This window comes from Pseudophryne corroboree, chromosome 1 (genome assembly GCF_028390025.1).
Source record: "Pseudophryne corroboree isolate aPseCor3 chromosome 1, aPseCor3.hap2, whole genome shotgun sequence".
Taxonomy (NCBI): domain Eukaryota; kingdom Metazoa; phylum Chordata; class Amphibia; order Anura; family Myobatrachidae; genus Pseudophryne; species Pseudophryne corroboree.
The window spans coordinates 398,430,362-398,458,169 of NC_086444.1; the positions used below are offsets into that span (position 1 = coordinate 398,430,362).

At 42.2% G+C, this 27,808-nt stretch overlaps 1 protein-coding gene and 1 long non-coding RNA gene across 5 annotated transcripts in view; one reads left to right on the forward strand and one right to left on the reverse strand.

The window, feature by feature from the left end:
* Positions 1-27,808, reverse strand: part of GRK3 (G protein-coupled receptor kinase 3) — a 556,585-nt gene that overhangs the window by 55,062 nt on the left and 473,715 nt on the right. For all 4 annotated transcript variants that reach the window (XM_063913215.1, XM_063913214.1, XM_063913217.1 and 1 more), the window contains exons 6-9: positions 18,542-18,603; positions 17,235-17,286; positions 16,107-16,198; positions 15,089-15,188 (exon numbers count right to left, since the gene is read on the reverse strand). In XM_063913215.1, the coding sequence (XP_063769285.1) occupies positions 15,089-15,188; positions 16,107-16,198; positions 17,235-17,286; positions 18,542-18,603 (306 nt within the window). The remainder of the gene's footprint in view (positions 1-15,088; positions 15,189-16,106; positions 16,199-17,234; positions 17,287-18,541; positions 18,604-27,808) is intronic.
* LOC134889281 (uncharacterized) lies at positions 1,419-5,245 on the forward strand. The gene is made up of 3 exons (XR_010171236.1): positions 1,419-1,549; positions 2,665-2,799; positions 4,961-5,245. It is a non-coding gene; the product is annotated as an uncharacterized LOC134889281 (long non-coding RNA).

Here is a 27,808-nt window from a genome sequence, read left to right on the forward strand (position 1 = left end):
AAGGTCTGCTGTTAATTCGGGTTACCAATGCATTAAACCTATTGGTAACCCGAATTAACAGCAGACCTTCACCAATTAGGATTACAGCACAGTGCGTCCCTGAGTCCCTTAACTATCTGGACGTCAAGGTATGTGTGAAGGATGGTAGGATTCATACGGAGGTTTATTATAAACCCACGGATAAAAATACCCTATTGAGATATAACAGCCACCACCCTAGGGCCCTTAAAAAGGGTCTTCCTCGATCACAACTCATTAGAGCAGCCAGAATTACCAGTGACAGCAGTAAGCTAGAGGAAGCACTTACCACTGTAGTGGAACGGTTTGCCGCACGAGGTTATGAACGTAAGGAACTAATGCAAACCAAAACAGAAATAATGGCCATACCCAGGTCCGACTTGTTGACACCTAGAAAGAAAATAGGACAACAAGTCCTACCTCTTGTTACCAAGTATAACACGTCCAGTCCGGTAGTTCCCAGGGCGCTTAAGGCCGTATGGCCTATAGTTGCTTCTGACAAGAATTTGCCTACATTTAAAAATAAACGACCACTCACCTGTTTCACTAGAAGCAGGAGCATTAAAGACCATGTGGTGCATACAGACATCACAGGGTTTGAAGTTTCTCCTGCTACCAACTTTCTATCTAAAGCACCGGGTTGCTATCGGTGTCTAGGATGCAAAACTTGCAGCAACTTAGTGGCAGGGTCAACGTTTACTTCAAGTGCGACAGGTAAATTATTTAAAATCAAGCATGTCCTTACCTGTACCACAACTTTTATTATATATGTTATTACCTGTCCCTGTCAACTACAGTATGTTGGCAAGACGGTGCGAACTGCCAGGGAGAGACAAGCATTACACAGATCAGCCGTTAAAAGCGCGCTGTCAGGCAAGGTGTCTGACCAACCAGTGGCTAGACACTATGCTGAGAAAAAACATGTTTTAAGCGATTTAAAATTCCAAATTATAGATCACGTTCCTAAATCAGTCAGGGGGGGTGACCGGGGGAGCCTCCTCCTAAAGATGAAGGCCAGGTGGATTTATACCCTCGGGACCATTAAACCGGCTGGACTTAATGATAAGATTTTGTGGAGCACATTCCAGTAAAACAGAGAAAAAATGTACATGCAGTCATCATCCAGCTAGTCCATATCCATAGTTCTGTGGTTCAGTATTGAGCGTTTGTAATATACTATACAGCATTATATCAGGTTAAGTGTTGTTGATGAGTTCAGCGAGTTGTATTTATGATTAATACTGTCTATGATGTTTATGGTTCCGCAAGCATGTTCACTGTTTATTTTAATCATTGCACTTTCGTATCATTCCAGCCCGAGACACTGGGGTTCGTCATGCACCCGGTTGCCAGGATACATTGGTTGCCTAGGCGACGCTACCAAACCCTGGTCTCCAGGAAGCCGACGTCTCCACGGCTCAGGGACGGAAGTACGTCACCATTCAGCACTGCAGAGCCAGGCCGGGGGCGTGTTCTATACACGGGGCCGGGAGCTCGTCCCGTTCGCGGGTCTTTTTCTTCTATTTAAAAGGTATGTTTTGTCAGTTTATGTTTGTTATATCACCTCGAAAAAGGGGCGTTGTGGCCCCGAAACGTCGGACACAAAGTGATGAATTAAAAGCACTTTTTGCACTTTATTGTCTGTGAATAAGACCCGTAAGTGCCGCCGCTGCTGGATGTGTTTAGTATTGGATTGTTCCGGATGGCACCAGGGCAATAATCCATGGTAGGAGTGAGTGCCGATTCAGTTCTGCTTATATATATATATATATACACACACACACACATGCATACCCCGAATATATATATATATATATATATATATATATATAATAATACGCACACATTTATAGACCACTGCAAGAAAATGGATTTGGACACAAATCCGCTTTATGCTACAAACATGTACTTAACGTGAGAGCTCGTTGTTATTCAGTTACAATACCCTTTCTTAACACATTTCAATATACTGCCATACACAGGAGTCAAACCTATAACCTGTTGAATTCTAATCACACACCCTACTCATTGAGCTATTTGATCCTGCATAAAAGCTATGAGCACTATATGAAGCTACTGGTACTTTGTAAAAAAAAATAAAAAATAATCAGCCTCACAATAGCGCCTGCAGTGCTATGTACAGTGCCCCCTCTGCACACACCTAGTTACGGCCCTGGCTCTATATATAGTTCTCACCTGCATGTAGGATATGGGAGGTGAAAAATGGAAGGGGTGCATGCAGCCTTGAGTGTAGGAGCTCAATCGGCCCAGTCACTGGTGAACTTCATTAATACAGGGGCAACAGGGATCACAGATCCTGTAGGGTTGCTGTATAATAACTGAATCACAGTGTGTTTATGCAGTGTTAGATCACTGCCAATTTCCAGCTCTCACTTAAATGAAAGTGTCAGTTGGGGCCTCTCTCCGAGTGGGAGCGTGTGTATCAAGTATTAGAGAAGTTACAAACTGTGCTACTCTCCTAAACATGAGTGTGAGTGCCTGGCAGTGAATTTTACCAGTAGGTTGGACTGGTTTTCTATATTTGTTCTGTCAGCTGACTTTTTCAAAGGAATGGGGAGTGTGGAGAGACTGCGGTCTTGGGGTGGATGTCTGATTGCAGTCTGAAGAGTGTTCTTTGTTCTATAGGTCTTCTACTGCTGCAATGCAAGGCCCCTTCATCCTCACTGGTTACCCACCCCCACACACATGCCAGCATAGGACCAGCGGTCCTATATACTGTACCTTCGCTGTGTGGAAGAACCACAGGAAGATAAGAAACAGGTAAGTGTGGCTGGAAGGTAATGTTATGAAGAAGGGGTAAGTTAGGATGATTAGGGTCTATAACAGGGGTGATACCATTTAATTGTTTTAAAGGCATTATTTTTAATTAGACTGATGCAGGTAAAAAGGGGATTAATGATATAGATATAATTTAGTGATGATGTGTGTGTGTGTTGGGGCAGGGGAATTAATAACGGGGATAAGGGATTTAATGATTAAAAATCATTATATATATGACAAAGAGGTCTGCTGACAAAGCGTGGAGGTCACCGTGTTGCTCTTTGTATTGTAAGGTACTTACTGGGAGATTCCCTCTGTGCTGTATGACGCTCACTGGAATGCTCTCTGTATCATATGGTAGCCACCGTGGTGCTTTAAGTATTGTATGGTGGCCACTGGGATGCTTAATGTTTGTGTCTCAAAATGTCACACATGTTGAAATTTAAATCACTTTTTCAGTTTACCTGAGATAAGGATTTCCACAAAATGCTAATTTACAATTACAGGGCATAACAACCCTCCACAGAAAGACAAAGCAAAAAGCAGAACTCCAAGAATGTGTCACGGAATGTTACCGTAATGTGACACAGCATGTTCCATCCCTAATTCCACTTGATTAAACCCCTGCTGTGATCTAACTCAACTAGGAGCATAGTTTGAGTGATGTAAACTGTGTTTGCAAACTCATGGTTCACTGAATTAAAAGTCAAATAAAATTGGAAAACTACACTTTATTAATTCCGCTGTGTTGTACGGTTTGCATACAAGGCAAAATAAAAATTATATGAAAAGTCAGCATCCACAATCTGCATTTCACACTGCCATAAACATCCCGGGTTATTGCATGTGAATAAGCAGCAACCCGGGATATTGGGCAGTGTGAAAGCACCAGGTTAAATAAGCCAGGTCAAGAGACCTGGCATTTCAAACCGGGTGTCGAGCAGGGTTGAACCGGCTCGCAGTGCAGTGTGAATGGGTACGACGGGGAGATGCGACCCGGCACCAGTTCACTGCATAGTAACAGACAGCACTTGGAGATCATCTCTTCTTCCAACAACACCTCAAGACGAGTCAGTGGTGATGTCACCAACCGGCAATAAGATGGGTTGGGCCTCCAGTCTGAAAGGGGTCTCAGCCGGGTCGCACCCAGCATTAGCAATGTGAAAGGGGTATAAGAGGAGAATGATCTGTTGAACAGAAAACAATTTACAGCTCAACCCTTTCCACTACTAACCAGTTAGTATATTACCATACTGTGGGGACTATTCAATTTTGTTAGTGCTGTTTTTTTTTTATTCTGGGCTATTCAATTAGCCCCCATTTTTCACGCATGAAATGTAAAATTTTTGTGCAAAAATACAATAAAGAAAAGTCACGGACCTACTGTATATGTTTTCATGGCCACGTTCGTGAAAAAAAATGCATGGTTCTCAGGGATTTAGTTTCCAAAATCCCCGGTTAGTACCGGCTGCGGGGATAATTGGATAGCCCCCAGAGAGTTAATTAGCCAAAGCTAATTGAATATCTACTGTACTTATAGATCCTGTTCCCCATCCTAATTGTGGAAACCTAGCTGACTGAAACAAAGGTATTTTTCCACATTAATTATATATGTGACTAGGACAAATTTCTGTTGTGCTTCGTATACAGACTCAGACACACAAAAGTGTTGCATGTCAAGTTAATCAGCACAGTCCCCTTGTGTGTCCTAGTCACACTGCATTTTGACTAAGACGCATTATTGTCAACAACAACAAAAAAAAGACACCCAGCGTTTGCAGAGTCTCACGGTACCTGGTGCACAGAGATAGGTTGCTTGGTGCGCCTGCAGCAATGATGTATGAGGACATATTTGTACATATGTTGTTATAAGTCTTGTTAACATGAAGAAGTGTGGCAGACATCTCCCGCTGCATGGCGTATTGAGGTACATCTGTATGACCGGTTTCTCCCAAACACACGTCTAAATACAATAATTAAACTTACAGCTCTGTAGTGACAGCTAGAGGTAAGTTAAAATGCACTATTTAATATCTCAACTTAAATTCAATCTATTATTTCTTAAGAAAAAGGTGATTTTTGTTTTTGTATAGATTTTTTTTTCTATTACTGTGGGTTATTTAGTATAAAAAATGCCACTGTAATATTCTTGTCATTACAGATCACGAGATTAGCAATTAAGAGCTGCTTCTGTGGGATGGTTGATAAATGAGACAATGTAATATCACAGGAACTGAACTAACCATTTGTTTAGGATAATTATCTATGTGTATAATGCCACCCATGCACAAAACGATAGCACATGTAATCTGAAACACCTCTGCCTTTATACTGCAGTGTAAGCCTTTGTTACCTGAAGTTAACAAAAAAACAAACTGCAATTAAATGAGTATACAGTATCTAGTACTGTTACCTGAGTAAAACTGCATACATGTATTTATCAATATTAATGTTCTATTTGTGCTGTCATTCATAGCTATTATTTTGTTTTAATCCCCTTTGTTATTTTTGCTTATGCTTCATATGGATAGGCTCTTGAATAGTTATTATGAATTCAGTATTAAGTTGTTGACTGTGGAACTTTTCAGATCTGTAGATCAGCAGCTGCAATGTATTCTCTCTTTACTGTAGTCTCTTCTGAATTGTGCACTTGCACAGCAGCAATTATTTCCATTAAAAGTATTATCTCATCGTTTTGGAAAATGTCATGCAGGCTACCAAGCTGTTAACAAAAAAAGGTACGAGGACTGCTTTGGAATACCACCTAGTAGACAAAAGGCTGGGTTAGATCATATACAGTGGGGATTGAAAGTTTGGGCACCCCAGACAAAAATTCATTTTAATGTGCAAAAAGAAGCCAAGGAAAGATGGAAAAATCTCAAAAAGGCAACAAATTACAGATTAGACATTCTTATAACATGTCAAAAAATGTTTGATTTTATTTCCATCATTTACACATCATTTACAGAGTTAATACCTTGTACTGCCCCCTTTGGACAGCTGAGACCTGGCAGTGTCATGGATTGTTCTCAATCATCGTCTGGAAAGACCAGGTGATGTCAATCTCAAAGGTTTTAAAAGCCCAGACTCATCTGACCTTGCTCCAACAATCAGCACCATGGGTTCCTTTAAGCAGTTGTGTAGAACAGTTTGAATAGGGCATTATAGTGGGTGCCCAACACAAGGGACAGTCCATTTCTGATGTTGTGCGGACATTTAACATTCCTCGATCTACAGTGTCACGTGTGTACCGGGAATACCTCATGGAAGGCATTACCGTCCACAATAGACAGTGCAATGGCCGACCATGTGCACTTTAAAATCGTGACCAGCGGCATCTGGCCAGAATCGTCCGTAGTAATAGACAAGTGACACCGCCTCAAATCGCATAACATATAGCTAAGATACTGTAGTACTGTAACATAGTTTCTAAAGTGAAAAAAGACAATTTGTCCATCGAGTTCAACCTGTTAGTGATCTCCTACACTAATATTTTTAGGACTAATTTTAACTGTGGTGAATGTTTAGCCGTTATGTCTATTAGTCTTTTTTTTATTTATTACTATAGTGAATGATTTACCCACCATAGACCTGTATATCCTTATCCATTAGGAATTTATCTAGCCCATTCTTAAAAGCAATGACTGAGTCCGCCATTACTACTCTCTCAGGCAGGGAATTCCATATAAGATTGTCCTTACTGTGAAGAAACCTTTTCGTCTCTGTGTGCAAAATCTCCTCTAACCTAAGCAGGTGTCCTCATGTCCTTTGTGGTGATCTTTCCAAAAACAAATCCCCCCCACTAGCTCTGTGTATATTCCCCTTATATATTTGTAAATGTTAATCAAATCTCTTAATCTCCTTTTTTCCAGTGTAAACATGCCAAGCCCAGCAAGCCTTTCCTAGTATTCGAGCATCTTTAGCACCTTATCTAATCTGGTCGCCCGTCTCTGAACCTTTTCTAGTTCAAGGATATCCTTTTTGTAGTATGGTGTCCATAATTGTGCACAGTATTCGAGCAGGTCAGTGTAGTGTTCTTTAGCTTCCATGTGATATGGGAGCATAAGACCTACCAGAGTGCCCCTATTAACACTATGACAGTGGACACATTGCCTCACTTGGATTCATTACAACGCTAATTGGACCCTTCAGGACTGGCAATATGTTGCATAGTCTGAGTCATGGTTTCAGTTGTTTGGGGCTAATGATAGGGTTTCAGGTGTGGCGCAGATCCCATGAGGCAATGGACCTCAGTTGTCAACAAAGCACCATATAGGCTAGTGGTGGTTCCTCAATGGTGTGGGGTGTGTTCATGTAGCACGAGTTAGGTCCACTCTCCAGAGGTTGTTCGTTTACTTGTGGAACCAATGCCACATCGACTTGCTGGGCAATAGGGAGTCCTATACGAATATATATATATATATATATATATATATATATATATATATATATATATATATATATACTGCTCAAAAAAATAAAGGGAACACAAAAATAACACATCCTAGATCTGAATGAATGAAATATTCTTATTAAATACTTTGTTCTTTACATAGTTGAATGTGCTGACAACAAAATCACACAAAAATAATCAAAGGAAATCAAATTTATTAACCCATGGAGGTCTGGATTTGGAGTCACCCTCAAAATTAAAGTGGAAAAACACACTACAGGCTGATCCAACGTTGATGTAATGTCCTTAAAACAAGTCAAAATGAGGCTCAGTAGTGTGTGTGGCCTCCACGTGCCTGTATGACATCCCTACAACCCACACAAGTGGCTCAGGTAGTGCAGCTCATCCAGGATGGCACATCAATGCGAGCTGTGGCAAGAAGGTTTGCTGCGTCTGTCAGCGTAGTGTCCAGAGCATGGAGGCGCTACCAGGAGACAGGCCAGTACATCACTAGACGTGGAGGAGGCCGTAGGAGGGCAACAACCCAGCAGCAGGACCGCTACCTCCGCCTTTGTGCAAGGAGGAACAGGAGGAGCACTGCCAGAGTCCTGTAAAATGACCTCCAGCAAGCCACAAATGTGCATGTGTCTACTCAAACGATCAGAAACAGACTCCATGAGGGTGGTATGAGGGCCCGACGTCCACAGGTGGGGGTTGTACTTACAGCCCAACACTGTGCAGGACGTTTGGCATTTGCCAGAGAACACCAAGATTGGCAAATTCGCCACTGGCGCCCTGTGCTCTTCACAGATGAAAGCAGGTTCTCACTGAGCACATGTGACAGACGTGACAGAGTCTGGAGACGCCAAGGAGAACGTTCTGCTGCCTGCAACATCCACCAGCATGACCGGCTTGGCAGTGGGTCAGTAATGGTGTGGAGTGGCATTTCTTTGGGGGGACCGCACAGCCCTCCATGTGCTTGCCAGAGGTAGCCTGACTGCCATTAGGTACCGAGATGAGATCCTCAGACCCCTTGTGAGACCATATGCTGGTGCGGTTGGCCCTGGGTTCCTCCTAATACAAGACAATGCTATACCTCATGTGGCTGGAGTGTGTCCGCAGTTCCTGCAAGACGAAGGCATTGATGCTATAGACTGGCCCGCCCGTTCCCCAGACCTGAATCCAATTGAGCATATCTGGGACATCATGTCTCGCTCCATCCACCAATGCCACGTTGCACCACAGACTGTCCAGGAGTTGGCGGATGCTTTAGTCCAGGTCTGGGAGGAGATCCCTCAGGAGACCATCCGCCACCTCATCAGGAGCATGCCCAGGCGTTGTAGGGAGGTCATACAGGCACATGGAGGCCACACACACTACTGAGCCTCATTTTGACTTGTCTTAAGGACATTACATCAAAGTTGGATCAGCCTGTAGTGTGTTTTTCCATTTTAATTTTGAGGGTGACTCCAAATCCAGACCTCCATGGGTTAATAAATTTGATTTCTATTGATAATTTTTGTGTGATTTTGTTGTCAGCACATTCAACTATGTAAAGAACAAAGTATTTAATAAGAATATTTAATTCATTCAGATCTAGGATGTGTTATTTTAGTGTTCCCTTTATTTTTTTGAGCAGTGTATATATATATGTGTATACACACACACACACACACACACACACACACACACACACACACAATACCAATTTGCACAGAAAAGGATATAAACATGTTTTGAAGATAGGGAGAAAATTCTTAATACTGATTATTCTATACATAAACTCCCATTTAATAAAGAAATGCTCAGACATATAACAGATGTCAGGAGTTTGTTACAAAATGTTTCATGCAGATATTCCCATACGGACAGTTTCTAGCAGACTAATATATCTCTTATTCCATCCAGATTACCTCAGCAGCCTAAGGCTCGTCAAGTCAACATCTGCTGCTCTGTTTGCTTACTGTAGACCACTTGTTTACATTCAATTTACAGTATGTGACTCGTATCGTTCTTTTTTTCAGTGGTGCTTATTTCCCATATTCTCCCCTAATCATTTCACCACAACTCTTCAATAAACAAGTCACAATCTCCTTTAGAGGTGTGCTTGAAGAAAATATAATCAAAAGTGACAAGACAATTTAGGATAATTAATACTTATTTAGTTGATCAGTTTTCAGAATGGAGGAAGATCAGGAAAATACTTTAACATTGGTAAGCCTCAGGAAATGTCTAAATAGTTTTTGGTGACTTTAAAAAAAAAAAAGTACAGTACCTATTTTCTTTTGTATAAGCACCTGCCAATATTTAATATTCATGAAGAGTTTGGTCATAAATTATGATTAAAGAGTTTTTGCCACCTCAAGCATTTTCATCTGTAGATAAGGTGCCTGATGCATCGAGAACCTGATACTGTATGACTTTTGGTAATAAATTGGTATTTATCTTTTAATTTATAGGCATAAATAAACTGAAAACACTTTTTAAAGACTGTTATTTTTATTAAATGAAAGCAGAGCTACAAACAAACTAAAAATAATCAACTACTACTCCTCCTAAGAGGGTAGGTGCGGAATACCGATGGTCAGAATAGCAGCAGCGGGATCCTGACTGTGAAAATCCTGCCAATTTTCGGTTAAGTATTCCAGTGTTGAACTCTATGTCTTCCTCTCTACTTCTTAACCTCTCACCTGCAGGACCTCATTTTCTACCATCTTCTCCAGTCTCTCTCCTCATGCCTGCTCCCACATTAACCACTTGCATAACCTGTATCTCCTCTCTGGCACCTTCCCCATATCCTTAAAACATGCAGTGGTCTCCTCCAATCTTAAGAAACCCTCAATTGACACTCCACCCCCCCCCCCCCCCTTTTCCCTCTTTAACTACTACATTGTCTCTATAAACTTCTTGAGCGGCTTGCATACAACAGCCTCTAATCCTCTTTTCCCACTCCCTCCCCAATCAGATTTCATCATTCTTCGTTTTACCAAAATAGCCCTCACCAATGTCACTGATGACCTCCGTGCATTTAATTTCAAATGTCACTTTTCTATTCTTGTATTTTTTTACTCCATTAACCTCCAAGACTGCCTTCTACTGGTTTATATTCTCTGGTTCTACACCCACTTGCAACTCCCCTCCTCTTCCCATTGGTGCACCGCAAGATCATGTCCATGGCTCCCTTCCCTCAATTATGGTCCTACGGACTCCAATATTGCCACTAGCTAAAATTACAGCTATTAAAGCTAATCTCTCCCTTTCTGTTCTCTTCCTCATGATCTGCTGTTGGCCATCTCCTCCTGAATGTCACAACACTTCCCGAAACTCAGTTTTTTTAAAACTGAAGTCAATGTCTATCGCTTTAACAAATTTTCCTTCTCCATCTCCATTGACATCTTTCTCTGTCACCCAAGCTTACTGTGTCATCTTGAAACTTTCTTTCTCCTTCAACATTCACTCCCTTTCTCAATATTTTTTTTTTTTTTTTTACGCATGTACAGTAGAGATTTCCTCAGGAACAAGGAGTGGGAGCCATGCTCAGTAGACTCTAGCACAAAGCCAGCTGCCATAGTCTAAAGTGCTGCTGCCGGAGAGGAAGGAGACCACACGAAGCGTGAACATGACCCTAATCCTCTCTTGAACCGCCCCTGATTTCCAGCCTAATTTGCTCTCACACTCCCTACCACCCTCTTTGCTCTGTCAATTACTGCTGTCTCAAATCCTACATGATCACCACTTTTATTCTTGTCTTCAGAATTTCTCCCGGGCGGCTCCAACCTCTGGAATGTAGCCTGCCAGCCTTCAAACGTGCCCTTAAACCTTTTTTTTTATTCTATCCTACCATACCTTCTCCTAACTACCCAGCCTCTACTCTCTTTTCCCTTTTGTGTGCACCCATATCCAGGGCAAGATTCACAACCGGGTAGATGGGGCCCAGGCCCCCACATAAAAAGAGGTCTATCATGCTGCCAATAACTATATTCCTCACAAAATAATGCAATATCTTAACTTTTTTCAATTTTAGGGAGAAACTGCGGTTGCTAGTGTAGGAGGTGTATAAACCCACATGGTACTGGTCACAGTTACTAAACATCTAACAACAGGCCATATGACCCCTAGCCCAGCCATGCCCATACCCCTCTAGACTTCGTTATTTTACCTAGGGCACCCTTCCCTTTGTTTTATCTACATCATTTAATGACATATTGTAAATATGTATTTATGTAAAGTTGGGTAATTGCCTGTATCCGTTTGTACACACACTACTATTTTTTTTGTTCTATGTCTTTTGTACGGTGCTAGCAAACTCTTGTAGCGCTGTATAAATAAAAGATAATAATACTGTATGACTAATGCCGTGCCATCTTTAGATTTAATCTGGACCTCTTAACTGAATTTATACTTCCTGCGAAGACTATTTTACTAAAATGATTTAGCACAAAGTAAAAATCTTCATGAAGAACGTATAGAGATTGCACAGTTCCCTTGAAGAACCCACTAGGTTATACTGTATTTTGTGTCTGCTGCGGAGTTCTCTTAAACATAACTATAGCCTATCATCTCACAGCATTTATTAGTGATCCTTTTCTAAAGAAAGGTGTCAGGGATTAATATTTACTGGATAATGTAAAGCTACATTTACTGATTGCCAGCTATGCAGCTCACCACAATAGAGAATGATGGCTCTCTGAACACGGGGTTTGAAATTAGCTGTCACCAAACGCTCTGTTTCCTAGTCAAACATAATTTCCAACGGCATCAATTATTCATGGCAGGCTTAGATCTTTCATTTGTGTGAAAGGCTCTCTACCCCCAGCAATATGAAAATACACAATGTATGTCACAAGTGCCTGTTTGAAATGTTTGCTTAATAAGCTTGAACATCTGTCAGATGTATATTAACAACACTGAATATCAAGGTGAGAAAGAGAAAAAGGGCAAACACCTTTTGTCTTTGTTCATTGTTGACACTTGACACATTTTGTTTTTCATGGTCAGTGTGATGCAAGTTTGTCACCTTACTGTGCGGTATGTGTTGTTTTTTAAGTAATGTTTATTTCTATTCATGCTGTTGCATATTAACATTTGAAATAAAAGAGCTTATAATATTCTTGTGATGTTTTAATTATGAGAAGGCCTTTTTCCCCTATGTGCATGAGGCTTAAGAAATCCCCTTGAAGGTTTATTGCAGCCTGAAACTGACCGTACACACAGGAATTCAATTGCTTGCTGTCTCACAAATGATAAGGATTTATCCATCATCATGTCTATACCAACCAGAAAAAGTGAAAATCCGACAAGGATGAGTATCTAACTACATTAGTTGGGCCCAACAAGATCTCTCTCTAACATGAGGGCAGACCAGCTGCATGTGTGACAGGTTTGTTACACATGTGTAGGGCTGAACTGGACATATGTCAGATTCCTTAGTTCTATCCATGACAAGTGGATAACAGCAGAGGGCAGCTTTTACTCTACTACAAAATACATTACTGTATGATTCCTAAACGTATACGATAGCTTTTATATACGATTATGGGAGCACTTGCTATAAAAAATACCATGAACAGACATGGCTTGCGAGAACACAAATATCGGGGAGGGGGCACAAGAATCTACAGACCTGGGTCCTATGCTCAGAACAAGGTAAATAATCATTTACTAATACATTGCAGAATATGCATACTTCATGACCGTTTTACATACTTTACCAATTTAACAAATACAGAAGCAATTTCCATTTACAAATAACTGCAGGTTTATTCATTCTAGCATACAAGCACACAGATTTATCTCGAACTTAACACAAAAGTGATTCATGTGCATGTGCTGGACTATATCATAGAGCAGGCTCAGTGTTAAGCACATTAGCGTTGCTGGACAAGCATGTATAACATGTTCTTACAGTATCTCTGCATATGTCATGGACCAGGTATAAGCAGGGTGAAGATTAAGACCAGGTCCATTAAACGCCATAAATCCGCACTCCACTGCAGGCATGAATATGTACGTACAGTATGGTTTATACCTGATTTTTACTCATCCTTATATAATATGATTTAAACTATAGTTTACGGTGACATTTTTTTTTTCATGGTCAGTTTAAAAAAAACAAAAACAGACAACAACAGTACATGCTAAATATTTAGCATATGAAGAAATATTCAGACCACAACCCCAGTGCTCAATAGTAAACAAGCCATATGTTAAGGGGATGCTCAGTAAAAAGAGTACACACAGGTATAGTAATAGCTCAATGAAGTACTGCTACTCAACTATATTAGGTACAATATGATAAAGGTACCCATCACCTGTTACTGAGAACTATTAATACTGGTATAAGGCTAGATAAAAGGGGGGACCCTAAGGCATACTTGCCTACGCTCCCTCATTCTGCAGGAAACTCCCTGAAATAGAAGCAATCTTCCCGACTCCCTGAATAGTCCAGCAATCTCCCTTAACCCCATTATGCAGCTGTTACATTCTAGGGGGGGGGGGGGGGGGGGGGAATAAATCACAGATACATACATTCAAATGGGAACATCAGTGCCATTTCCCTGCATTGGTTATAGGGCACAATGATCCCTATGGCTACATGCACTTTAAATAAAGTTTCTCGTGGCCACTTACAGTATATAGAACCACTTGTAAAGCACAATACACAAACAAATTCAGCAAAATATAAGTGTCTTTTCTTCAACAAGTACTGTAGATCTTACTAACTTTGGGGCTCAGTTACATTTGGATGTAAGCCATTTCTATGACACGCCTCTCAGATGTAGCAGTACACGTCCGCGCTGACAGGTGTTACTTTCACATCTCCCTGAAATGCTTTTTCAAAAGTAGGCAAGTATGCCCTAAAGACCAGGGAGCACGAATAGCATGTAACTAATGCAAAGTAATGTTGGTGACATCCCAGTTCCAGGTCAGAAAGCTCCCCCAGCTGCCAGCACAATACATAATACTGTATGTCCTATTGAAACAAGGACTGAATACATGTGTGTCCAGTTGGGGGACAAGGCAAAATTAGCAAAAAAAATATCCCCAGTAGGTTTCTAGTTAAGTGCAAAAGAATAGCAAATCATGTCAGCTAGACAGTACTGTACCTTTCCATTATCATTGTAAATGAAGGCACATTTGTACTTTGTTAGCATACTGTAATGTGAGCTATCACATTATACTTTAAAGGAAATTTTAAGCAATGTATACTTACTTATTCCAACACTAATATCAGTAATTTAAAAATAAAATAGATAAATTAAAATAACTAGGATACAACTTGCCGACCAGAAAGTAAAAAATCAAAGAGAATATGAGAAATTTCAGAGCAGGTTGACATTCCATCAAAGAGTCAACGGCTAATTGTTTTGCTGTAGTAGTGTTCACGGTCCACTAAGTAACAACTGCATACAATTATATTTGTACTGATACCATCTGCGCTGTAGAACTCTTCTTTAGAATAAAGTGATACAATGGCTGCACACAAAATTACCATTCAGTATACTATATCATTTTATTTAAAGAATGACCAATTTTAAATTAATAAGCAGGTTCTAAAGAGAATTCAACACTTACGGTTTTAAATAGAGTGTCCTTTCTATTTAACCCCATTGATTATGTGTTGGAGGTATAGGTTTGTTTGGTTTTACAAACAACAAACTTGCAATGCATTTATGTAGAACAGCATTTACCAATCTACCACCATCCTTGGTAGCCATGGCAATGAGAAAATGTGAAGCTTTGTCTAATGCAGTGGTTGTGCCTTTGAAGTTCAATGTCTCACTAAGAGCACTTCAAAGACCTTTTCTTCAATTATGCAGCGTCAACATTAACGCTATAAAATCAGTAGTGAAGGAGTTAGCAGACCTGTGAAGACTAGCAGTGTTAGACACTTACCCCTGTGCTGACCAGGGATAGCATAATCCTTTCATTTAAGGCTAAGGTCTCTCCTTGCTTCATCTTGATCCTCTTCTTATCTAGACATTTCATTGCATACCTAAAAGAAGCAACACCACATGTAAAACAAATCTGACTTAGACTGAGGATCCAGCTGTCTTGTGAAAACTTTTTTGTCAGCACTGTGGCAAACTGTTTCCTGCCACTTGCAACTAAGGAACTAACACGTCCACTATGTTTAATGTTTGTTAAATCCAAAAACTCGGATGACCATCCCAGCCATACGTGTTACAATCCAACTTTGTTTGCTTTAAAGGACACAGAAACAACATGAGTGTTAATTCAGATGGCCACAGTGATCAATAATTGAATTGGACCAGGTGAACAATTTTTATTCAAAAGAGTTAAAGTATTTAAAGAATATGTGTTGTAATCATATGACTGAGGTCTAATGATCTTACAACTTCCTTACAAAGCAAATGCAATGGAACTTTCACTCTTATCTGTTGGCTCAAACCTGTAATGTGTCTATAGCAGTGGTTTTCAAACTGTGCTGTGGCACTCTGGGGTACCTCAGGGCTCCTACAGAGGTGCCTCGGCTTCGTGGTCCAGGACCAAATCAAATTAGTTACGGTCAAAGTAAATGGTAAAACCAGCCTGTCGCTGTTTGGCTTACAATCATAAAACATGTAGACAATCAGGAGCAAAAACTGTAAACCACCACATAACTAAGACTGTAACTAAGGATGACAGGTAGGCACCATTTTATTAATTCAATATTTATTTATTTTTAGGGGTGCTGTGAAAAAAATGCTGACACTCTAGGGTGCTGTGATTTTAAAAAAAGTTTGGGAACCACTGGTCTATAGAAATCAGTAGCTGTTTTTACTTAAAGTATAGAATAAAAATGGCTGTGCTTCGAGTTAATGTCAGACAAATATGCAAATAGCTATATGAAAGCAGCTAGAACTATTCCTGGACAAGTTTACATTGTTGTTGATCATGGAAGGACGCTTACATTTTACCAGTGTCTGCTTTCCGGCATCCATAAACTTCACCAAATCCCCCTCGTCCAATAATTCGATGGACGCTAAAATCATTCATGGTCAACTGAAAATCAGAGAAAATGTATGACCAAAAATGAGTAACAGAAAGTGTTGCATGCTCACACATAACTACTTACACCCAAATCTGCGTACATAGGGCCTAATTCAGACCTGACCACTGGGCTGCTAATTTTGCTGTCCTGCGATCAGATAGTCACCGCCCAAGGGGAGTGTATATTCGGTCATGTTCGACCGCATGTGTATGCCATGATAAAAGTATCCCTCAGTCAGCAGACAGCTGCAAATCCGTTCGCACCTCACTCACCATCTAATGTTTTTTCCACTGTGTGAAATCTGTGCGCAACCCAGGACTTACTCCTACAGTGTGAAGGGAACAGGCTGATCGGGTCCGGAGCAGACGTCACACCGCCCCAGAAAATGCCTGAGAATGTCTGCGTTTTCCCTGACACTCCCAGAAAACAGCCAGTTACCACCCACAAATGGCCTCTTCCTGTCAAACAGCTTGCGAATAGCTGTGCGATTGAAATTTTCTCACCAGCCTGTCGCTGTTTGCTGATGCCTGTTGTTGTTTGGCGACGCGCGTGTGCATTGCGGTGCATATGCAGTCAATCGACAATCTCCCACTGTGCGAAAATGCACAGCAGCGATCAGGTCTGAATCGGGTCCATAGTATATACGTCTACAATTAAAGGTCAATGATCACCTCATTTGATGTTATACATTGTGGTCTAGCTGGTAAAGCAGCAACAATTTCTTATACAATATAGGTTTCCAGATGAAAAAAGCTGTGCTAATAAATTAGAGAGGGGTACACTCTGGTGTGACAGGTGAAACAGGATAGTGGAGGCAGGGAAGGAACTTGACATTATAGCATTATAAATGAATGCAATGCATTGTGGTCAGCTGGCTCATTACTCTAAAATCATCTCAGACAAGAGATATTTTAAGGTGACAGGGAAAAGGTATGTTTGTATTGACATCAATAGACATCGTTCTTAGGCATGTACAGGCTTGATCTGAGGTCAATTAGAACATTTTATTTGATGTTACATGTAAACATTATGTTTATTTATACTTACATGGATATTTAATTCCACATTTTTCCACTGGCAAAACCTAGTAAATCTGTCACTGTTTAAACAAAAAAAATAAACCAAGTGAAAAAATATTTCCATACTTTGATCAATTACACAGAGACAACAGGGTTATATAAACTTGTAATATCTGTGAATAAAATCACGAACAAAGTTCTTATGAACATCCAGAAAATGCTGGTTCCTGAATCACGAGAGCATACATGTCAGCGCTCTCTGAAACATTACAGAGCGTAAAAAGTACATTAAGGTGTTACACCTGCATCACAAAAAAAAAGAAAGAAAGAAAAGAAACTGCCCAATAATCAACGTAATTGTAGCTTTGAGCTTAAAAATAAAACACACATAACAAATGCTTAGGTTTTGGCCTAACACCTCTCAACTTTGTTGGAGAAATTGTGGGTAGGTTGGCACTCTTCTACATGTTTTTTGGTCCTGTCTTCAACCGCAGTGCCGCTGGCTTGACGAATTTAGTCTCATTTCAAAGGTTCCAGGTATTATGCTCCCATTACACCCTGAGTCGGCCCTATGTTACCATTAAGCACCCTCACTTAAACCACACTGAAGATATGTGACTGGTCATATAATATCTTTATTGCCACCAGATTGGCCATTGTCAATGCTGGAAAAATTCTGAACCCCATGTCTTGTCTAAGATTATAGTCTGTGACCAGAAGAGCTATGATATGGAACCCATTGGATTTAAATATTTCACCTCTGCTGCCTCCTCTCTGACTAAGTGGAGATTGTGGTATGAATGTCTCTACCTGTAAACCATTACAGTTTGTGCCTTTATAATGCTGTATGGTCTATGATCTGCGCAATAGGGTATGTTCTTTCTTTATAATCTGTGTCTACCATATATCATGTATTCTATTGTTTACTTTTGGCTTTTTCATATGCTCTTATGTTTCTGGATTGTTTCCCTTCCTCCTTGTCCCCACTTTTTCTCTCTCTTTCATTCCCTTTTTAAGTTTATTGTACCAATGTTGATTTTGATTCGTTCCTATCTCTGTGTTTGTTTGTTTCATTTATTATTATTTTTTTTAATGCATTTGTTTTTCTGTTTCTTGTATCGTAGCCGGTTATGGCTACATTTTTGAAACTTCTAAAAAAAATAAACACACGTGTAAACTCATTCTAGTAGGTCTATTATTTTTTGTGCTTTATGTTGACTTTAACGACTTACAATATAATTCCACCTTAAAATATAAAAAAATAGCAAATTGGCATCATTAGTTATTAGTGCTGGTTATCAAGAATGAACAGAATTTTACACAGAGGTTTCCTACCTTTCTATAAACTTCTGAAATATACTTCCCCGAAGACTGTCACATATTTCTTCTATGTATGGCTGTAATAGACAATGTAACGACAGGTTAGCTGGTTATTAAAACAACATAGCAATATTAGATTTACCAATAAATTAGGTTACCCAAGTATATTTATCATAAAGATATAAATGAACTCAGTTCTGTAAATTTTTAATTTTAAGGATTAAAAAAACAAAACAAAAAAAAAAAGATACTGAAATTCTGTTATGAACAATCGTAATTTGGAAAAGATGTAATGATTCGCTACAAGAATGTCTAAGACATGAGAGAACACCTATGTTCTGTTCCGAAAAACACAACATGTAAAAAGTTATTGCTATGGATTCAATATCCCACTACTGAAGAGTGACTCCTGCCTTTAAGGAAGCTCTTCCGGCAGGGTTGGAACTACCATTGGTGCAGCAGGCGCATAGCACAAGAGCCCCTGAGGATTAAGGGGCCCACTGCTGCCCAGACCAGTAATGAGTTATCCCGTGTCACATCCACGCCTCCCTAAAAATTAACAAAAAGAGGAGCCTACTAAATATGTGATCTCCTCTTTAAGGGGCCTATTTGTTAATGCTGTTTTGTGGTCAAATACTCCACAACTGGCAGAGGATTACTGCAATGTTTAAGTATGTGGGAAATTTAACAAAGGGGCTCCTCTGTTCCTGATTGCAGAACCAGTACCCATAGCTTTCTATTGGTACTGCAAAAATGTCCAAACTTACCTGGGCCCAGTAGCTAACACCATTTTTAGATGGCACTAGCCACTGTAGTAAAAAGACTACATAGCTAAAATTGATCAGCAAAGGGATCCTCTGGGGCCCACATCTACTGGTCCATGCTTGCACATGAACAGCCCCATGAGCATACATGCTCATCATGTGATCTATCACTCTGTTTTACTCTTATTCAGCACAACATACTCACGTACTCTGTATACTATTGAAATATATATAAAAATATATATATGTACATATACACACACACACACATATATATATATATATATATATATATATATATACCAACATGGAAAGATGAGGCGGCACTCAGAGTCTTGAAAAAACTATAACTTGTAATAGTGCATATTGATATGCACTGTTACAAGTTATAGTTTTTTTCAAGGTTATGGTTTCTGTACCTGGAGGAGGGCACCTGAGCAAGCCAGCCCCATTGCCGGGGCAGTGCCCAGTGCCGGAGCATAAAAGTGGTTTTACACTTACACACACTCACATCTTGACAAAGGGGCTAGACACCCCGAAATGTTGGTGTACTATGTTGTGATCCTTTGAATACAATTCAACTTTTTAGAAGACCTGGAGTGCCGCAGTCTTCTTTCTCTACCTAGCCATTTCAGCTTACTGAGGGCACCGGGCACAGTAACATCAGGAGGAGTGCCAGGCTATTTCTACTTCATATATATATATATATATATATATATATATATATATATATATATATATATATATATAGTTAGTTAGTATATGGCACAGCCACCGTAAATATAGCCCCCAAATAAATGATTTGTTATTGCATTGATATTAAAGTTATTGGTACAGGATAGATTGACCCAAATGCTTGCTTTATTCTGTGGCTATACTAGTTTGTCATACAAAATAATTAAGATTTTAAGCACTAGCTTCCTACAAAATGCAGGTGGTTTCGCTTATTCTTCTCAAACAATAAAAAAATAAAATAAATAAATAAATAAATAGGAAAGCAAGTCAATAATGAAACCAATAAACCTGTGGTTTGATAAAAGCAGATTCATCATTAAGAAGAAACGCCATCACAGCTGTGGCCAGAGGTAAGAATCTATTTCCTGCCTTGACCCAGCCAGGTGAATCCCTTGCTCTCCATTCTACTACCCTGGAGAACAGCTGAGACTAGCACACTTTAGCAAGTAGTGAACTGACCAGGCCCAGGGCAAACCACTTACTGCTCATTAGAAAAATTAATATCCTGCCATAAGCCATGTTACGATCCTTATGTGACATTGCTGGCTATGAAACTGAAGTGCTAAAAGGAAAGAGCTGTACTTAGTAATAAATTAGCACAGTCCTTCCAAATGAGAGCAAGTGCTATCTGAAGGAGTACAGCTTTCTCCATTGACATTCTAGGTCAACAGTTCAGGGTCACAAACATACCTACACACACATCTATATTATAGAATAGAAAGGGACCATATTAGCTGAGATCATAAACAACCTGCTAAGATTTTGACAGTCTCAATTAATAGCAGTTCACTCCACAGCTCTCCAATCTGGGGAGGATAGATGCACTTTGGTCTCTCTTGTTCGCTGCTCCCAACTGCCAAGAATGTCCCGTAGATAACCATCTAAAAATAAGATTTTACTTACCGATAAATCTATTTCTCGTAGTCCGTAGTGGATGCTGGGACTCCGTAAGGACCATGGGGAATAGCGGCTCCGCAGGAGACAGGGCACAAGAATAAAAGCTTTAGGATCAGGTGGTGTGCACTGGCTCCTCCCCCTATGACCCTCCTCCAAGCCTCAGTTAGGATACTGTGCCCGGACGAGCGTACATAATAAGGAAGGATATTGAATCCCGGGTAAGACTCAAACCAGCCACACCAATCACACCGTACAACTTGTGATCTGAACCCAGTTAACAGTATGATAACAACGAAGGAGCCTCTGAAAAGATGGCTCACAACAACAATAACCCGATTTAGTTAACAATAACTATGTACAAGTATTGCAGACAATCCGCACTTGGGATGGGCGCCCAGCATCCACTACGGACTACGAGAAATAGATTTATCGGTAAGTAAAATCTTATTTTCTCTGACGTCCTAGTGGATGCTGGGACTCCGTAAGGACCATGGGGATTATACCAAAGCTCCCAAACGGGCGGGAGAGTGCGGATGACTCTGCAGCACCGAATGAGAGAACTCCAGGTCCTCCTCAGCCAGGGTATCAAATTTGTAGAATTTAGCAAACGTGTTTGCCCCTGACCAAGTAGCTGCTCGGCAAAGTTGTAAAGCCGAGACCCCTCGGGCAGCCGCCCAAGATGAGCCCACTTTCCTTGTGGAATGGGCTTTTACAGATTTTGGCTGTGGCAGGCCTGCCACAGAATGTGCAAGCTGAATTGTACTACAAATCCAACGAGCAATAGTCTGCTTAGAAGCAGGAGCACCCAGCTTGTTGGGTGCATACAGGATAAACAGCGAGTCAGACTTTCTGACTCCAGCCGTCCTGGAAACATATATTTTCAGGGCCCTGACAACGTCAAGTAACTTGGAGTCCTCCAAGTCCCTAGTAGCCGCAGGCACCACAATAGGTTGGTTCATGTGAAAAGCAGAAACCACCTTAGGGAGAAATTGAGGACGAGTCCTCAATTCTGCCCTGTCAGAATGAAAAATTAAGTAAGGGCTTTTATATGATAAAGCCGCCAATTCTGACACACGCCTGGCTGAAGCCAGGGCTAACAGCATCGTCACCTTCCATGTGAGATATTTTAAGTCCACAGTGGTGAGTGGTTCAAACCAATGTGACTTAAGGAACCTCAAAACAACATTGAGATCCCAAGGTGCCACTGGAGGCACAAAAGGAGGTTGTATATGCAGTACCCCTTTTACAAATGTCTGAACTTCAGGTACTGAAGCCAGTTCTTTCCGGAAGAAAATCGACAGGGCCGAAATTTGAACCTTAATGGACCCTAATTTTAGGCCCATAGACAGTCCTGTTTGCAGGAAATGGAGGAAACGACCCAGTTGAAATTCCTCTGTAGGGGCCTTCTTGGTCTCACACCACGCAACATATTTTCGCCAAATGCGGTGATAATGTTTTGCGGTTACATCCTTCCTGGCTTTGACCAGGGTAGGGATGACTTCATCTGGAATGCCTTTTTCCTTCAGGATCCGGTGTTCAACCGCCATGCCGTCAAACGCAGCCGCGGTAAGTCTTGGAACAGACAAGGCCCCTGCTGGAGCAGGTCCTTTCTTAGAGGTAGAGGCCACGGGTCTTCCGTGAGCATCTCTTGAAGTTCCGGGTACCAAGTCCTTCTTGGCCAATCCGGAACCACGAGTATCGTTCTTACTCCTCTCCTTCTTATGATTCTCAGTACTTTTGGTATGAGAGGCAGAGGAGGGAACACATACACTGACTGGTACACCCACGGTGTCACCAGAGCGTCCACCGCTATTGCCTGAGGGTCCCTTGACCTGGCGCAATATCTGTCTAGTTTTTTGTTTAGACGTGACGCCATCATGTCCACCTTTGGTTTTTCCCAACGGTTTACAATCAGGTGGAAGACTTCTGGGTGAAGTCCCCACTGTCCCGGGTGAAGGTCGTGTCTGCTGAGGAAGTCTGCTTCCCAGTTGTCCACTCCCGGAATGAACACTGCTGACAGAGCTATCACATGATTTTCCGCCCAGCGAAGAATCCTTGCAGCTTCTGCCATTGCCCTCCTGCTTCTCGTGCCGCCCTGTCTGTTTACGTGGGCGACTGACGTGATGTTGTCCGATTGGATCAATACCGCCTGACCCTGAAGCAGGGGTTTCGCTTGACTTAGGGCATTGTAAATGGCCCGTAGTTCCAGAATGTTTATATGAAGAGATGTTTCCATGCTTGACCACAAGCCCTGGAAGTTTTTTCCCTGTGTGACTGCTCCCCAGCCTCTCAGGCTTGCATCCGTGGTCACCAGGATCCAATCCTGAATGCCGAATCTGCGGCCCTCTAGAAGATGAGCACTCTGCAACCACCACAGGAGGGACACCCTTGTCTTTGGTGACAGGGTTATCCGCTGCTGCATCTGAAGATGCGAACCGGACCATTTGTCCAGTAGATCCCACTGAAACGTTCTTGCATGGAATCTTCCGAATGGAATTGCTTCGTAAGAAGCCACCATTTTTCCCAGGACCCTCGTGCACTGATGCACTGACACCTGGCCTGGTTTTAGGAGGTTCCTGACTAGCTCGGATAACTCCTTGGCCTTCTCCTCCGGGAGAAAAACCTTCTTCTGGACTGTGTCCAGAATCATTCCTAGGAACAGAAGACGTGTCGTTGGAATCAGCTGCGATTTTGGAATATTTAGGATCCACCCGTGCTGACGTAACACTATCTGAGATAGTGCTACTCCGACTTCTAACTGTTCCCTGGACCTTGCCCTTATCAGGAGATTGTCCAAGTAAGGGATAATTAAGATGCCTTTTCTTTGAAGAAGAATCATCATTTCGGCCATTACCTTGGTAAAGACCCGAGGTGCCGTGGACAACCCAAACGGCAGCGTCTGAAACTGATAATGACAGTCTTGTACTACAAACCTGAGATACCCTTGGTGAGAAGGGTAGATTGGGACGTGAAGATAAGCATCTTTGATGTCCAGAGACACCATATAGTCCCCTTCTTCCAGGTTCGCTATCACCGCTCTGAGTGATTCCATCTTGAATTTGAACCTTTTTATGTAAGTGTTCAAGGATTTCAGATTTAAAATTGGTCTCACCGAGCCGTCCTGCTTCGGTACCACAAACAGCGTGGAATAATACCCCTTTCCTTGTTGTAGGAGGGGTACCTTGATTATCACCTGCTGGGAATACAGCTTGTGAATGGCTTCCAGAACTGCCTCCCTGTCGGAGGGAGACTTTGGCAGAGCAGACTTCAGGAACCGGCGAGGGGGAAACGCCTCGAATTCCAGTTTGTACCCCTGCGATACTACCTGTAGAATCCAGGGATCCACTTGCGAGTGAGCCCACTGCGCGTTGAAATTCTTGAGACGGGCCCCCACCAAGTCTGAGTCTGCTTGTAAAGCCCCAGCGTCATGCTGAAGACTTGGCAGAAGCAGGGGAAGGCTTCTGATCCTGGGAAGCGGCTGCATGGTGCAGTCTTTTTCCCCTTCCTCTGCCCCGGGGCAGAAAGGAATGGCCTTTTGCTCGCTTGTATTTATGGGAACGAAAGGACTGAGTTTGAAAAGACGGTGTCTTTTTCTGTTGATGTGAAGTGACCTGGGGTAAGAAGGTGGACTTTCCAGCCGTTGCCGTGGCCACCAGGTCCGAAAGACCAGCCCCAAATAACTCCTCCCCTTTATACGGCAATACTTCCATATGTCGTTTGGAATCCGCATCCCCTGACCACTGACGCGTCCATAACGTTCTTCTGGCAGAGATGGACATAGCACTTACTCTTGATGCCAGGGTGCAAATATCCCTCTGTGCATCACGCATATATAGTAATGCATCCTTCAAATGCTCTATAGTTAACAATATATTGTCCCTATCCAGGGTATCAATATTTTCAGTCAGGGAATCCGACCACGCGACTCCAGCACTGCACATCCAGGCTGAAGCGATTGCTGGTCGCAGTATAACACCAGTATGTGTGTATATACTTTTTAGGATATTTTCCAGCCTTCTATTAGCTGGTTCTTTTCAGGAGACGGTAACGCTACTTGTTTAGATAAACGTGTGAGCGCCTTATCTACCCTAGGGGGTGTTTCCCAACGTGTCCTAACCTCTTTCAATTCATCTGACTCAGGAAAAACTATTGGTAGTTTTTTCACCCCCCACATAATACCCTTCTTAGTGGTATTTGTAGTGTCAGAAATGTGCAATGCTTCCTTCATTGCCGTGATCATGTAACGTGTGGCCCTACTGGACATTACGTTCGACTCATCACCGTCGACACTAGACTCAGTATCTGTGTCTGGGTCTGTGTCGACCCACTGAGTTAACGGGCGTTTTAGGGCCCCTGACGGTGTCTGAGACGCCTGGACAGGCACTAATTGATTTGCCGGCTGTCTCATGTCGTCAACAGTTTTTTGCAAAGTGTTGACATTATCACTTAATTGTTTGAACACGATCATCCAGTCAGGTGTCGACTCCCTAGGGGGTGACATCACTAACGCAGGCAATTGCTCCGCCTCCACATCATTTTCCTCCTCATACATGTCGACACACACGTACCGACACACAGCACACACACCGGGAATGCTCTGATAGAGGACAGGACCCCACGAGCCCTTTGGAGAGACAGAGGGAGAGTCTGCCAGCACACACCCAGCGCTATATATATATACAGGGATAACCTTATATAAGTGTTATTCCCTTATAGCTGCTGTTTATATTGTCATTTGCTGCCAATAGTGCCCCCCCTTCTCTTTTTTACCCTGATTCTGAAGCAGGACTGCAGGGGAGAGTCAGGGAGCCGTCCTTCCAGCGGAACTGTGAGGGAAAATGGCGCTTGTGTGCTGAGGAGATAGGCTCCGCCCCTTCACGACGTCCTTATCTCCCGCTCTTTTGTGTAAAAATGGCAGGGGTTAAAATACATCCATATAGCCCAGGAGCTATATGTGATGTATTCTTTTGCCACCTAAGGTATTTTTATATTGCGTCTCAGGGCGCTCCCCCCCAAGCGCCCTGCACCCTCAGTGACCGGAGTGTGAAGTGTGCTGAGAGCAATGGCGCACAGCTGCGGTGCTGTGCGCTACCTTAGTCTGAAGACAGGATTGTCTTCTGCCGCCGATTTCACCGGACCTCTTCGTCTCTTCTGGCTCTGTAAGGGGGACGGAGGCGCGGCTCCGGTGACCCATCCAGGCTGTACCTGTGATCGTCCCTCTGGAGCTAATGTCCAGTAGCCTAAGAAGCCCAATCCACTCTGGACGCAGGTGAGTTAGCTTCTTCTCCCCTTAGTCCCACGATGCAGTGAGCCTGTTGCCAGCAGGACTCACTGAAAATAAAAAACCTAAATTAAACTTTTATTCTAAGCAGCTCAGGAGAGCCACCTAGCCTGCACCCTTCTCGTTCGGGCACAAAAATCTAACTGAGGCTTGGAGGAGGGTCATAGGGGGAGGAGCCAGTGCACACCACCTGATCCTAAAGCTTTTATTCTTGTGCCCTGCCTCCTGCGGAGCCGCTATTCCCCATGGTCCTTACGGAGTCCCAGCATCCACTAGGACGTCAGAGACATAATAAACAGAAGGGGGCGCTCCATAATGCAGAATCAATTTAATCAGTTAAAAGCATAACAGTACTCAGACGTTAAGTCCACAACGCTATTGCTCGTACCAGAAAGCACTACTCTGTGGGCTCAATACCACATGGTTTAACAACAATCATCCCCGACAAACCTCCACTCCTTAGGATGCCCGCCTCAAATGGGATCACGGAACCGCATCGCTGAGCTACTTTTGGAGCCGCCGTGCGCCAGGACACCATCGTTTGCTGGCAACCCGGAGAAGCAGGGAGGGGGAGGGGGGTGGGGGATCAGACACGCACGTCAGCAGGCCACTGCACATGTGTGTCTGATCCCCCTCCTGCTTCTCCTGGTTGCTGGAAAGTGAAGGTGTCCTAGCGTGCGGCGGCTCCAAAATTAGCTCAGCGGTGCGGTTTTGTGGTCCCATTCGAGGCGGGCATCCTAAGGAGTGGAGGTTTGTCGGGGATGATTGTTGTTAAACCATGTGGTATTGAGCCCACAGAGTAGTGCTTTCTGGTACGAGCAATAGCGTTGTGGACTTAATGTCTGAGTACTGTTATGCTTTTAACTGATTAAATTGATTCTGCATTATGGGAGCACCCCCTTGTTTATTGTTTTAGATTATATATATATATATATATATATAAAAACACCCTCAGTCCCACGGGCTAGTGGAAGCATCATCTATATACTGTTGACAATAACTGAAATGTAAAGGAAGAATAAGATCTGATGGGGGAGGGAATACATGTGGTTAAGTATAGTGGTTATGAATGATGGGTTAGGGGCCTGATTCAGGTTTGTAAGCAAAGCAAAACAGCATACAACTGGGCAAAACAACGGTGCACAGCTGGTGGGGCAGATTTAGATTTGGGTGGGTTATATTGTTTCTGTGCAGGGTACATACTGGCAGCTTTTGCATGTAGCCCACAAATGTTAGACAGCTTTATTTTCACGCTGCAATTAAAATTTCAGTTTGAACACATCACACCCTAATCTTAATCTCTCTGCACGTTACATCTGCACCACCTGCAGTACAACATGGATTTGCCCACTTGCGTGTTTTTTTTGCTTTTCTTACAAATCTGAATCAGGTCCTATGTGAGGACAGCTGCTGAAGTGTACGTTACAATGAGCACAAGTAGCAGTAAATTAATGCCCCTAGCATCTGAATGAGGAATGTCTCAACGATGCTGGGGATGGTCACACACTACACAATCACTGGACTCACACACATTACATATATCTGCGTAAAATAAACACACATTAGTAACAGTTGGAAAATGTACAATTAAAAAGGGGAAATAGT